Source organism: Schistocerca serialis, chromosome 3 (genome assembly GCF_023864345.2).
Source record: "Schistocerca serialis cubense isolate TAMUIC-IGC-003099 chromosome 3, iqSchSeri2.2, whole genome shotgun sequence".
Taxonomy (NCBI): Eukaryota; Metazoa; Arthropoda; class Insecta; order Orthoptera; family Acrididae; genus Schistocerca; species Schistocerca serialis.
The window spans coordinates 456,428,541-456,441,937 of NC_064640.1; the positions used below are offsets into that span (position 1 = coordinate 456,428,541).

The 13,397-nt window shown below is 43.0% G+C and overlaps 1 protein-coding gene across 1 annotated transcript in view; it reads left to right on the forward strand.

The window, feature by feature from the left end:
- Positions 1–4,523: 4,523 nt before the first annotated feature.
- Positions 4,524–13,397, forward strand: part of LOC126470920 (Down syndrome cell adhesion molecule-like protein Dscam2) — a 504,863-nt gene continuing 495,989 nt past the window's right edge. The window contains exon 1 of the mRNA XM_050098951.1: positions 4,524–4,720. Coding sequence (XP_049954908.1) covers positions 4,524–4,720 — 197 coding nt within the window. The remainder of the gene's footprint in view (positions 4,721–13,397) is intronic.

A 13,397-nucleotide genomic window follows, 5' to 3' on the forward strand; every position in this document is an offset into this window, starting at 1 on the left:
GGAAATACACTCATGTGGAGACAAAAATCAGTAAATCCTTTCTTATAAGAAGGGAAAAATATAATTATCTATCATGCCTTGAAGATACACCTGAGAAGTATGCTTCTCCACTAAGTATAGACAGCTATTACAAGCACCGGTGACAGTGAAGGAAAAAATACGGCCTAGCGGGGAATTGAGAACCGTTGATATGTTTGTTGAATCTAAAGTCATTAGGAGACATAAGAACGACCTCAAAATTCTCCTTCATTTGGCTGAACCAAGTAAGCAAAAACGAAAGTAACGAAAACGCGACCAGTCATGGCCTAAACTCGGTCCTATCAAAACACCAGAAGATCTTCCACAGTCACTTCGGTGCTCTTACTGCAGCAACACTATGGCAGGTCAGGAATCGTGTCTCACCTTCCGTCATTGCCTCGCGCTCACTCGTCAGTGCTTCGGAATCACTCGTGTAATTCAGGCCATTCCGTTGACCTTAGGAGTGGGGAAAAGCAAAATGCCTCAAGTTTGAAAGTGACCAGTCATGCTCTCTCCCTCCTCTCGAAATTTTTCATCCTCGCCTGAAACTGTGGCTTACTCTGTCCGCTGCTGCCCGCAGTATCTCACGTCTGCTGTGCTCGAATCCAAAGGGAGGGGGCAAAATCTCCTTAGATTTTAAAATGTCCAATCATCCTCTGGCTTATAGCTCTGTGTTCCTTTCTCTCTCTCACCCACTGGCCACATTCGTCACCTCCAAAATGGTGTTCAATAGCACGTAGAGAGGGAAGAGGTATGGTGGATTGGAAACGCCCCAGTCATGGAAGGTGAGGCGCACAGCAATCGGTAGTAATCCCATTAGTGTTTTATTATTCTAGCTTATCTAGATTCGGCTCTAAACAGCCGTCTTCAGTGCATGTGAGTTACAATCTAATCAACTCGCGGCAGTACATGTTACCATACGATCTTGCTGGTTTATGCACTCCAGTCAGGGGTTGTTTAATGCTACGAGTTTTTCTGTCCCTTTTCCGTTCTGCACTTCCCTCTCATGCCCAAACCTGACACTGTCTATTGAGTAGTAGCGAAAAGCTTTAGTTAAATTTTAAACACGTCCCAACTAACAATACCCTCACCCAACTACAGTTGCACGTGGAGTAAGGAATAAAGGAACTTAAATGATATCAATCTGGCCAGGTTCGAGTAGGGCTCGCGCACTAGGGGTTCCGTACAGACTTAATTATGTGTATAGGCAATTCATCTACTCCGGGAACAGATATTGGAAAGATAAACAAAGACAAAATACGGTACTGCAGGTGTACCCAAAACTGGCTTCACATTAATGGAAGAGTGTTTCACATAAGAGGCCAACAGTAACATACTCCACAATACAGGAGAAAACCCACATCATGAACATTGTTACGAAGCAAATATCGTGACCTCCTGCAGTAGTAGCATACTACAAAAACTACTCAAAATTAAGAAGGAAAATTATTAAAGTTAAGAAGGAAAGTTATTAAAAATGAAGCGACGTGCACATAATGTCAGAAATCAGTAATTCCGACAGTAAACTTAAGGAGTTGAATGAAACGGCAGACAGGACAACCAGCCAAAGAAAAGGATAACGTCGCTATTGAACTGAATGGAAGGGCTATAAATGATGAGTATCAGGTAGAAAATACATTTGATAATGATATCTTAAGTTTAGTAGCAAGTACGAAGACAAATAGGTCAAAGGAAAAATCACAGCAGTGTGCTGAAAAGGCAGCTCTCATAAAACTCAGTCATATGAATGTATCACCAACTTCTGCTGCTGAAATTAAGAAAATTCTAAAACTGATTTGCCGTCGTCAAACCCCTCCATAAGAAAGATGATAGAAGTGATGTCAATAATTAGCGACCTGTTTCACTGCCGACATCATTTTCCAAAATTTTTGAGAAAGAAACGTACTGTAGAATAGTATCTCACCAGAGCAACAGTAGTATCCTCAACGAGTCACAGTTTCGATTTCAGAAGAGTTGCCCTACTGAGAATGCTTTTTACATGTGCACTCACCGAATTTCACAAGCATTAAATAATAAAATAGCAGCGGTTGGCATTTTCTGCGACATATCTGACAAACTACGTAAGATGATTGCGCTGGGTTTTATGTAACAGGCAACGCCTTCAAATACCACGCTCCGGATGTTCATAACCTCTCACTCGTTATGCGCAAACTGTTAGTCCTACAGAAAAAATTAACATGAACGTTTTGTAGGAAATTTAATGTAGTTAAATTTTGTATTTGGATACGTTTACGCTAGAGGCCTTAGTTTTCGACTTATTCAAGGAAAACGAACACGTCACCTTCAAACGTGATTTTCTTGAGTAATTCGAAAACTTTGGCCCACAGGAAAAATGTATCCCAGCACAAAATTTAACTACGTTAAATTTACTACATAAAGGTCCCGTTCATTTTCTCTACACGACTAATATCTTCTGCATACCAAGCGAGAAAATATGAAAATCTCGCGTGTGGTTTTTGAAGACGTTGAGAGTTGCACAATACCCAGCCGAAGGGGCAGCTGAAACATCCTGTATAAAAACATGCAAAATATAAAATATTGTGGCAGTAGAGTGTAGTGTAGTGTACTGAAATTCACATATCTGTCTACAGAAAAATTTATGGAAATAACGAAGGAGCAAAAAAACGCGAGACATAAAAAAATAAAATTAATATTAAACATGAGATCTATTTATAATCTCGTTAAACACATATTCAAACAAAACCAAAATTGTTACAATGACCAATGAAGATGCTTTAAATTAGGGGAATAATACTTTTTACAGTCGCAAAACAAGGAATAACTCCCATATTTAATTCCTCATGTTTTCACAGCGATCTGTTGATATCTTGGATATTCGGGAATCCAGCCGGATGTTCGCGTCGTTCTCGCACGATATTTCAACAGCGTGCCTCGCTGTCTTCTTCAGGTGCTACCTGAGATTGGCTAGTTGATACGCAGGTTAAGCAACTGGTCCTTGGGTTTTTTTTGGTGCCAAGTCTACCCGCCTTCGGCGGTCTCTACTTGTTTTTGTGTTTCAGGGTAGGGTAAGTTTTCCATAACTTTATTTTTAAAAACATTCAGAAGAAACTGGGCTCTTTCTTTTGGGGTCCTTTGTTCTTCTGGGGTTTTGTCCTTTCTTGTTAGTTTAGAAATTTTAATTTTTTCTTATTTTCTTGCTTAGGAAATTTCAGCGTCTGTTTTCTTGATATTCTTGTTGCAGTTGATGGTCTTGATATTGAGGTTAATTGTCTATTTGATTTATTATGTTTTTAAGTTAGCCTGGTACTATTGATTTTGGTACTTTATACCTGTGCCACGGTTGTGGTGCTATTATTGCAACGGTTCTAAGTTGAGGGGTAGAATCTCGGCATATGTCTATTTTTCGGAAAATTTTTTGTGCATGATCTTGGATTTTTTCTCTTATTGTCTTTTCCTGTAATTGTGCATGCATTTCAGCTACCCTCGTCCATCGAGGTACTGCAAGAGACCACGTCAGGCATGTATTTTGAAGAATTTGTAATTGCTTAATGTTGGTTTGACATGTAGTGCCCCATGCTGCCGCTCCGTATAGTATTGCTGGCTGAATGGTTGACTTGTATAATTGTAGTTTGGTTTTCGTGTTAAACTCTTTACTTTTGAAGAACGGAATGAGCATATTCATCATTTTTTGAGCAGTTCTTTTTCTTTCTATTGTGTTCTCTTTGAATGTTAGTGATTTGTCCAAATGTATACCCAAATATTTTGTCTTTGAGCTCCAAGGTATGGGTTGGTCTGCGACTTGCAGTTGAGTTGTTAATCTTGGTAGTCTCTTCTTTGTAAAAAATACTGCAGCTGTTTTTGTAGCGTTAAAAGTGATTTTGTTCTGTTTTTCCCAGTATTCCATTATATCAATTTGTCTTTGTGTTCTTGTTGTAATGACTTCGATGTTTCTTCCGGATGTGAGGAAGGCCGTATCATCCGCATATAAGCTTAGAGTTACATGTGGTAGAGTCGGTATGTCGTTGATATAAAGATTAAATAATATTGGCGATGGTCCTTGGGTCGATCGAGTCCTGTATTTATGCCTGGAAGCAGCTGGGTGATCCCTAATCGGTCCGCGCCGAGTCGAGTGTTCCGTCTGTGGTCCGCGCCCGCCATACTCGTCCTCATTGGGGTCCATTGAAGCCGAGTCTGGTGAGCGCGGACCACAGACGGAACACTCGACTCGGCGCGGACCGATTAGGGAATGCCCAGCTCCTTCCAGGCATAAATACTAGACTCGATCGACCCAAGGACCAGTCTCAGGTAGCACCTGAAGAAGACAGCGGGGCACGCTGTCGAAATATCGTGCGAGAACGACGCGAACATCCGGCTGGATTCCCGAATATCCGAGATGTCAACTCCCATATTACATTCAAAAGCCACCTTTACATGTAAAAGTGCCTATCAGCCTGTTGGTGGCGACACACTCCGTCGGTGGCTACATGAGGTCTGTTTGCAGGTGGGAGTTCGCAGACGCGGAGATGCTGGACGACGAGACGCGCTACATGTCGTCGAGCGGCGCGCTCGTGCTGGTGCGCGCTCGCCAGTCGCACTCCGGCCGCTACTCCTGCCTGGCGCGCAACGCGGCCGGCGCCGCGCGCCTCGACGCCACGGTGGAGGTGGTGGCGCCGCTCTCCGTCCGCGTCACGCCGCAACTCCTGCTTGCCGGGCTCAACAAGTAACTCACTACCACTCTAACGCTTTCTGTACTAATCCCTTCGCTGCTGAATGCCCGAAAACGCGAACGGAAGCGTTCGATACCACTTCGCCTACTCACAACCAATCAGTATTCGCATTCATTGGCTTCGCCGAATCACAACCGAATTATAATGCAGCAAAGTAACATAGATTTCGGACTAAGCTACAGATCAGTATGACACCATATCTAAGAATTTGTATTCACTTTCATTGGCTTCGCTAAGTCATCTATGACGTTATACGGCACATCCTTACAATTCGGGACAAAGCCGATATCCGTTATCGGTTGGTTTAGATGCCCAGAGGCAGCTGTGCCTGTCGTACTGGCCGTGATGAGCTATGCTTTGCAGTGCGTGCTGCACTGACTTACAGTTATCGTACACTCTTATAATATACTTATTCCCACAAAGAGGTTTTTAAAATAAATATCAAGTAGGCATATTCTTTATTCTTCACATTCCTCAAAGTAGATAACTCTACAAAGAATTAAATTTGAGAAAATGTATTATATGCTTCAAAATTAATAATGGTTGAAATGGCTCTGAGCACTATGGGACTTAACATCTGAGGTCACCAGTCCCCTAGAACTTAGAACTACTTAAACCTAACTAACCTAAGGACATCACACACATCCATGACCGAGGCAGGATTCGAACCTGCGTCCGTAGCAGTCGCACGGTTCCGGACTGCGCGCCTAGAACCGCTAGACCATCGCGGCCGGCCAAAATTAATAGCAGCACACAGTCTGACATCACATTGTTTACAGCAGTAACGAGAATCTTCTCATGTATTTATCCCAGCAGCATACGATGAACCTTACAAACCGGTTTTGTTTTAGGGAAGATCCAACAGCGCTTCTAAAGTTCCTCTGCGAAGACGCAATGGATGTCCCTGGTGATAGTTCTCTAAAGTCTCACGAATAAGACTGAATTGAAATTCGACGATTCTTGCCGGTATGAACGTTGTAAATGGCATGAGATCACAGTACGCACGTCTTTAAGGCGTGGAAAAAGTTTGTGTACAATTGCACGGTGTGCATACACATTGCCTCGAGCTAAGTTCAAAATGGTTCAAATGGCCCTGAGCACTATGGGACTTAACATCTATGGTCATCAGTCCCCTAGAACTCAGAACTACTTAAACCTAACTAACCTAAGGACAGTACACAAGACCCAGTCATCACGAGGCCTCGAGCTAAGTAACGTGTCATATTTGACCGCTGCAACAATAGACTTCTTGTAATCCGACACACACTTTGGTTTCAGTTTTTCCGAATTAGTTTCGTGGTTCAGTTTCCCAGATTATATGGTTTCACCTGTATGACATGTATATTTACAAGTCCAAGTACGCTGCTGAGTTTGATTGCCTTTACTTTTTACAGTAGACCTATTTCGATATTTCGATGAACTGCCATCATCAGGTTATCTGTAAGTAGATGTTACATAATTTTCGTACATTATTTCTAATTTTACTTGTAATTATTAAGTGAATTTCAGTATTATACGTTTTTACATACAGTAGGTCTTATGGTTTTGACATCCATGTGATATGGATGGTACTGACACTATCTATTTACTTGATAATTACGTAACTGAAAAAACAAGGCCAAAAATAGCCTACAGAACAGATAATTCAGTACAGAGAAGATTAAGGGCAACCAATGCGAAAACAGGGAAATACAACATGTCTAGTATTTGCCAACTAATATGCCAGGACTGCATTACAATTTGTGTAAGACAGACGAGCATAAAATTTAGTACCAGATATTTAAAACACAGAAGAATATTAAAAAGTAGCAGCTATCATTCTACATTTCCTGAAGAACTTATGGACATGAAACACACCCCAACAAACATCAACACCGACTTGAAAACTCTCAGAGGCACCAATAGGTCGCCACAAAACCTAATAATTGAAGAAAGCTGCCAAATACAAAAAGCCTTAATCGAAAGAAAACAAATAATAAATGAATACACAGATCTATGATACGGAGTTCTGTTCTACACTCTCAAAGAACTATCAGATAACACCAACCCATAAACACTCAAAGAACTATCAGATAAATCCAACCCATAATCTCTCTCTCTCTCTCTCTCACACACACACACACACACACACACACACACACACACACACATACATACATACATACATACATACATACAAACAAAATAATTAAACAAAGCACACAAGCCGACCGGTGTGGCCAAGCGGTTCTAGGCGCTTCAGTCTGGAACCGCGCGACCGCTACGGTCGCAGGTTCGCATCCTGCTTCGGGCATCGATGTGTGTGATGTCCTTAGGTTAGTTAGGTTTAAGTAGTTCTAAGTTCTAGGGGACTGATGACCTCAGATGTTAAGTCCCGTAGTGCTCAGAGCCATTTGAACCAACCAAAGCACACAAACCTTCTCCTAACTACACACACACACACACACACACACACACTCACTCACTCACAAAGTCACTCGTAAATAGCTTTTCTACATCAAGTTCTATGTGGTTGTAGATGACAAACTGTGAAAGGAAACAAGTGCAATAAGAAACATAAAAACCCAAGGAAACCACAGCATAACATAACAAGGTACACTATTGGTCATTAAAATTGCTACACCACGAAGATGACGTGCTACAGACACGAAATTTAACCGACAGGAAGAAGATGCTGTGATATGCAAATGATTAGCTTTTCAGAGCATTCATTCAAGGTTGGCGCCAGTGGCGACACCTACAACATGCTGACGTGAGGAAAGTTTCCAACCCATTTCTCATACACAAACAGCGGTTGAACGGCATTGCCTGGTGAAACGTTGTTGTGATGCCTCGTATAAGGAGGAGAAATGTGTACACTCACGTTTCCGATCACTTTGATAAAGGTCGGATTGCAGCCTATCGCTATTGCGGTTTATCGTATCGCGATACTGCTGCTCGCGTTGGTCGAGATCCAATGACTGTTAGCAGAATATGGAATTGGTGGGTTCAGGAGGATAATACGGAAAGCCGTGCTGAATCCCAAGGGCCTCGTATCACTAGCAGTCGAAATGACAGGCATCTTATCCGCGTGGCTGTAACGGATCGTGCAGCCACGTCTCGATCCCTGAGTCAACATAGGGGGACGTTTGCAAGACAACAATCATCTGTATCAACAGTTCGACGACGTTTGCAGCAGCATGGACTATCAGCTCGGAGACCATGGCTGCGGTTACCCTTGACGCTGCATCACCGACAGGAGCGCCTGCGATCGTGTACTCAACGACGAACATGGTGCACGAATGGCAAAACGTCATTTTTTGGGATGACTCCAGGTTCTGTTTACAGCATCATGATGGTCGCATCCGCGTTTGGCGACATCGCAGTGAACGCACATTGGAAGCGTGTATTCGTCATTGCCATACTGGCGTATCACCTGGCGTGATGGTATGGGGTGCCATTGGTTACACGTCTCGGTCACCTCTTGTTCTCATTGACGGCACTTTGAACAGTGGACGTTACATTTCAGATGTGTTACGACCCGTGGTTCTACCCTTCATTCGATCCCTGCGAAACCCTACATTTCAGCAGGATAATGCACGACCGCCTGTTGCAGGTCCTGTACGGGCCTTTCTGGATACAGAAAATGTTCGACTGCTGCCCTTGCCAGAACATTCTCCAGATCTCTCACGAACTGAAAACGTCTGGACAATGATGGCCGAGCAACTGGCTCGTCACAATATGCCAGTCACTACTCTTGATGAACTGTGGTATCGTGTTGAAGCTGCATAGGCAGCTGTACCTGTACACGCCATCCAAGCTCTGTTTGACTCAATGCCCAGGCGTATCAAAGCCGTTATTACGGCCAGAGGAGTTTGTCCTGGGTACTAATTTCTCAGGATCTGTGCACCCAAATTGCGTGAAAATGTAATCACGTGTCAGTTCTAGTATATTTGTCCAACGAATACCCGTTTATCACTTGCATTTCTTCTTGGTGTAGCAGTTTTAATGGCCAGTAGTGTATAAATACAAGCATAACAAGGTATATATACAAAACTTCAAATGGTTCAAATGGCTCTGAGTACTATGGGACTTAACATCTGAGGTCATCAGTGCCCTAGATCTTAGAACTAATTAAACCCAACATCACACACATCTATGTCCGAGGCAGGATTCGAACCTGTGACCGTAGCGGTCGCGCTGTTCCAGACTGAAGCGCCTAGAACCGCTCGGCCACTGCGGCCGGCTTACGAAACTTCATCTGTTTTTTCAAATTTGTAAATAATATCTTAAAGACTCAAATTTATAGGAGTACAAATAGTAAAGACCATTTTTCCTGTTTAACTGTTTAACAGAAAGAAAATGAAAGCCCACTGATGATGTCGAAACTTCAGCGAACCATGTCTTGCATGTAGAAGAAAAGACAAAATTGTGAGATGCTCAAGGGGGACCCTCTCCAAAACCAAATCTATTTGTAAGCAAACGTGGACAAGAGAGCTTCAGCTTCAAGATGATGATTGTCTTTCTTGTAATCTTGTTCATTACGAAGATATTGTTAGATGACCCATGGTTTGTCACCCATGGAGAGTGAAACAAGACGTCAGGACGACAGTAGATCTGTTTAATTAACTTCTTTATTCTGGCCCTCGGCCGTAGTAGACGAGGAACAGTTTGGTGGTGGAGTCCAGTTGCCTCTCATGCGAAACAGTCCGACATTGCTGACAGTCAAAGAGCGGGGCAGAGCCTAGCGTCACCCAAATGCCATTGTCAGTGACGTCTCCGGATGCAACCGTGATGACAGCGCGGCAGCGCGTTTGGCGATACCGCGAAGGTGGCCGTGACCTCCCTCCAGCGAGCGGCCGCGTCTCTGCTCCGGCGGCGACTCCCTCATGACTCAGGACAGGCTGCCCTGTCCAGTGGTCGAACAGCGGACCTCATACTGCATTACACGATGTCGCTCTAAGCGTCACAGACTCGCGGCGTCGGCTGTGATACTGAGACGAGAATATTTTAGTACTCGAAAGGTTGAGTACTTATACGCTCCAGACTATGTTCGTTTAGGCCTTAAGGCACACACACTAAACAATTCCGTGGTGGCAAGTGAGGGAAGGCTTCCAGCCTTCCGGTAGTGTATTGCAGCAACGGCTGTTGCTATACCGTTTCCAAGTGGCTCTGCTTCACAACACCCGTCAGCCTTATTTTGCTTCGCAATGCATAACACTCTTGCCTGCCTGCGGCTGGCTCTGTTGCAGTTCACTTTCGCTCTGGCATACACTTGATACGCCACATTGCCCTCCTTTTTATCAAGACCCGGTCGTTTGGGTCGAGCAACTTAGATTACCTTTTACGCTAGAGTTCCAGGCGACTGGCCCTTCTGATCCTGTTTCGCCTCTTAAGGATTATTCTAACAGTTGGTTTGCTTAACCCTGTCACTTAATCTTACACATTTCTATGGGGCCCTTTGCCGTGCTCCAAGACTCATATACCATTTCATTAGTAGGCTTCTGCCATAATAACCTCTAATCCTCTGTTCCAAACAAGTTAAATTGAATCAATTAGCCTTAATACACCCCCCCCCCCCCATGAACCATGGACCTTGCCGTTGGTAGGGAGGCTTGCGTGCCTCAGCGATACAGATAGCCGTACCGTAGGTGCAACCACAACGGAGGGGTATCTGTTGAGAGGCCAGACAAATGTATGGTTCCTGAAGAGGGACAGCAGCCTTTTCAGTAGTTGCAGGGCATCAGTCTGGATGATTGACTGATCTGGCCTTGTAACACTAACCAAAACAGCCTTGCTGTGCTGGTACTGTGAACGGCTGAAAGCAAGGGGAATCTACGGCCGTAATTTTTCCCGAGGGCATGCAGCTTTACTGTATGATTAAATGATGATGGCGTCCTCTTGGGTAAAACATTCCGGAGGTAAAATAGTCCCCCATTCGGATCTCCGGGCGGGGACTACTCAAGAGGATGTCGTTATCAAGAGAAAGAAAACTGGCGTTCTACGGATCGGAGCGTGGAATGTCAGATCCCTTAATCGGGCAGGTAGGTTAGAAAATTTAAAAAGGTAAATGGATAGGTTAAAGTTAGATATAGTGGGAATTAGTGAAGTTCGCTGGCAGGAGGAACAAGACTTCTGGTCAGGTGACTACAGGGTTATAAACATAAAATCAAGTAGGGGTAATGCAGGAGTAAGTTTAATAATGAATAGAAAAATAGGAATGCGAGTAAGCTACTACAAACAGCATAGTGAACGCATTATTGTGGCCAAGATAGATACGAAGCCCACGCCTATCACAGTAGTACAAGTTTATATGCCTACTAGCTCTGCAGATGACGAAGAAATTCAAAACATGTATGATGAAATAAAAGAAATTATTCAGATAGTGAAGGGAAATGAAAATTTAATAGTCATGGGTGACTGGAATTCGTCAGTAGGAAAAGGGAGAGAAGGAAACATATTAGGTGAATATGGATTGGGGGTAAGAAACGAAAGAGGAAGCCGCCTGGTGGAATTTTGCACAGAGCACAACCTAATCATAGCTCACACTAGGTTCAAGAATCATAAAAGAAGATTGTATACATGGAAGAAGCCTGGAGATACTGACAGGTTTCAGATAGGTTATATAATGGTAAGACAGAGATTTAGGAACCAGGTTTTGAATTGTAAGACATTTCCAGGGGCAGACGTGGACTCTGACCACAATCTATTGTTTATGAACTGTAGATTAAAACTGAAGAAACTGCAAAAAGGTTGGAATTTAAGGAGATGGGACCTGGATAAACTGACTAAACCAGAGGTTGTACAGGGTTTCAGGGAGATCATAAGGGAACAATTGACAGGAATGGGGGAAAGAAATACAGTAGAAGAAGAATGGGTAGCTTTGAGGAATGAAATAGTGAAGGCAGCAGAGGATCAAGTAGGTGAAAAGACGAGGGCTAGTAGAAATCCTTGGGTAACAGAAGTGATACTGAATTTAATTGATGGAAGGACAAAATACAAAAATGCAGCAAGTGAAGCAGGCAAAAAGGAATAAAAACGGCTCAAAAATGAGATCCACAAGAAGTGCGGAATGGCTAAGGAGGGATGGTTAGAGGACAAATGTAAGGATGTAGAGGCTTATCTCATGAGGGGTAAGATAGATATTGCCTACAGGAAAATTAAAGATACCTTTGGAGAAAAGAGAACCACTTGTATGAATATCAAGAGCTCAAATGGAAACCCAGTTCTAAGCAAAGAAGGGAAAGCAGAAAGGTGGAAGGAGTATATACAAGGGCGATGTACTTGAGGACAATATTATGGAAATGGAAGAGGATGTAGATGAAGATGAAATGGGAGATATGATACTGCGTGAAGAGTTTGACAGAGCACTGAAAGACCTGAGTCGCAACAAAGCTCCGGGAGTAGGCAACATTCCATTAGAACTACTGACAGCCTTGGGAGAGCCAGTACTGACAAAACTCTACCATCTGGTGAGCAAGATGTGTGAGACAGGCGAAATACCCTCAGACATCAGGAACAATATAATAACTCCAATCCCAAAGAAAGCAGGTATTGACAGATGTGAAAATTACCGAACTATCACTTTAATAAGTCACGGCTGCAAAATACTAACACGAATTCTTTACAGACGAAAGTAAAAACTGCTAGAAGCCGAGCTCGGGGAAGATCAGTTTGGATTCCGTAGAAATATCGGGACACGTGAGGCAATACTGACCTTACGACTTATCTTAGAATCCAGATTAAGGAAAGGCAAATCTACGTTCCTAGCATTTGTAGACTTAGAGAAAGCTTTTGACAATGTTGACTGGAATACTCTCTTTTAAATTCTGAAGGTGGCAGGGGTAAAATACAGTGAGCGAAAAGCTATTTACAATTTGTACAGAAACCAGATGGCAGTTATAAGGGTCGAGGGGCACGAAAGGGAAGCAGTGGTTGGGAAGGGAGTGAGACAGGGTTGTAGCCTCTCCCCGATGTTATTCAATGTTTATATTGAGCAAGCAGTGAAGGAAACAAAAGAAAAATTCGGAGTAGGTATTAAAATCCATGGAGAAGAAATAAAAACTTTGAGGTTCGCCGATGACGTAATTCTGTCAGAGACAGCAAAGGACTTGCAAGAGCAGTTGAACGGAATGGATAGTGTCTTGAAAGGAGGATATAAGATGAACATCAACAAAAGCAAAACAAGGATAATGGAATGTAGTCGAATTAAGTCGGGTGATGCTGAGGGAATTAGATTAGGAAATGAGACACTTAAAGTAGTAAAGGAGTTTTGCTATTTGGGGAGCAAAATAACTGATGATGGTCGAAGTGGAGAGGATATAAAATGTAGACTGTCAATGGCAAGGAAAGCATTTCTGAAGAGGAGAAATTTGTTAACATCGAGTATAGGTTTAAGTGTCAGGAAGTCGTTTCTAAAAGTATTTGTATGGAAGTGAAACATGGACGATAAATAGTTTGGACAAGAAGAGAATAGAAGCTTTCGAAATGTGGTGCTACAGAAGAATGCTGAAGATTAGATGGGTACATCACATAACTAATGAGGAAGCATTGAATAGGATTGGGGAGAAGAGAAGTTTGTGGCACAACTTGACTAGAACAAGGGATTGGTTGGTAGGACATGTTCTGAGGCATCAAGGGATCACCAGTTTAGTATTGGAGGGCAGCGTGGAGGGTAAAAATCGTACAGGG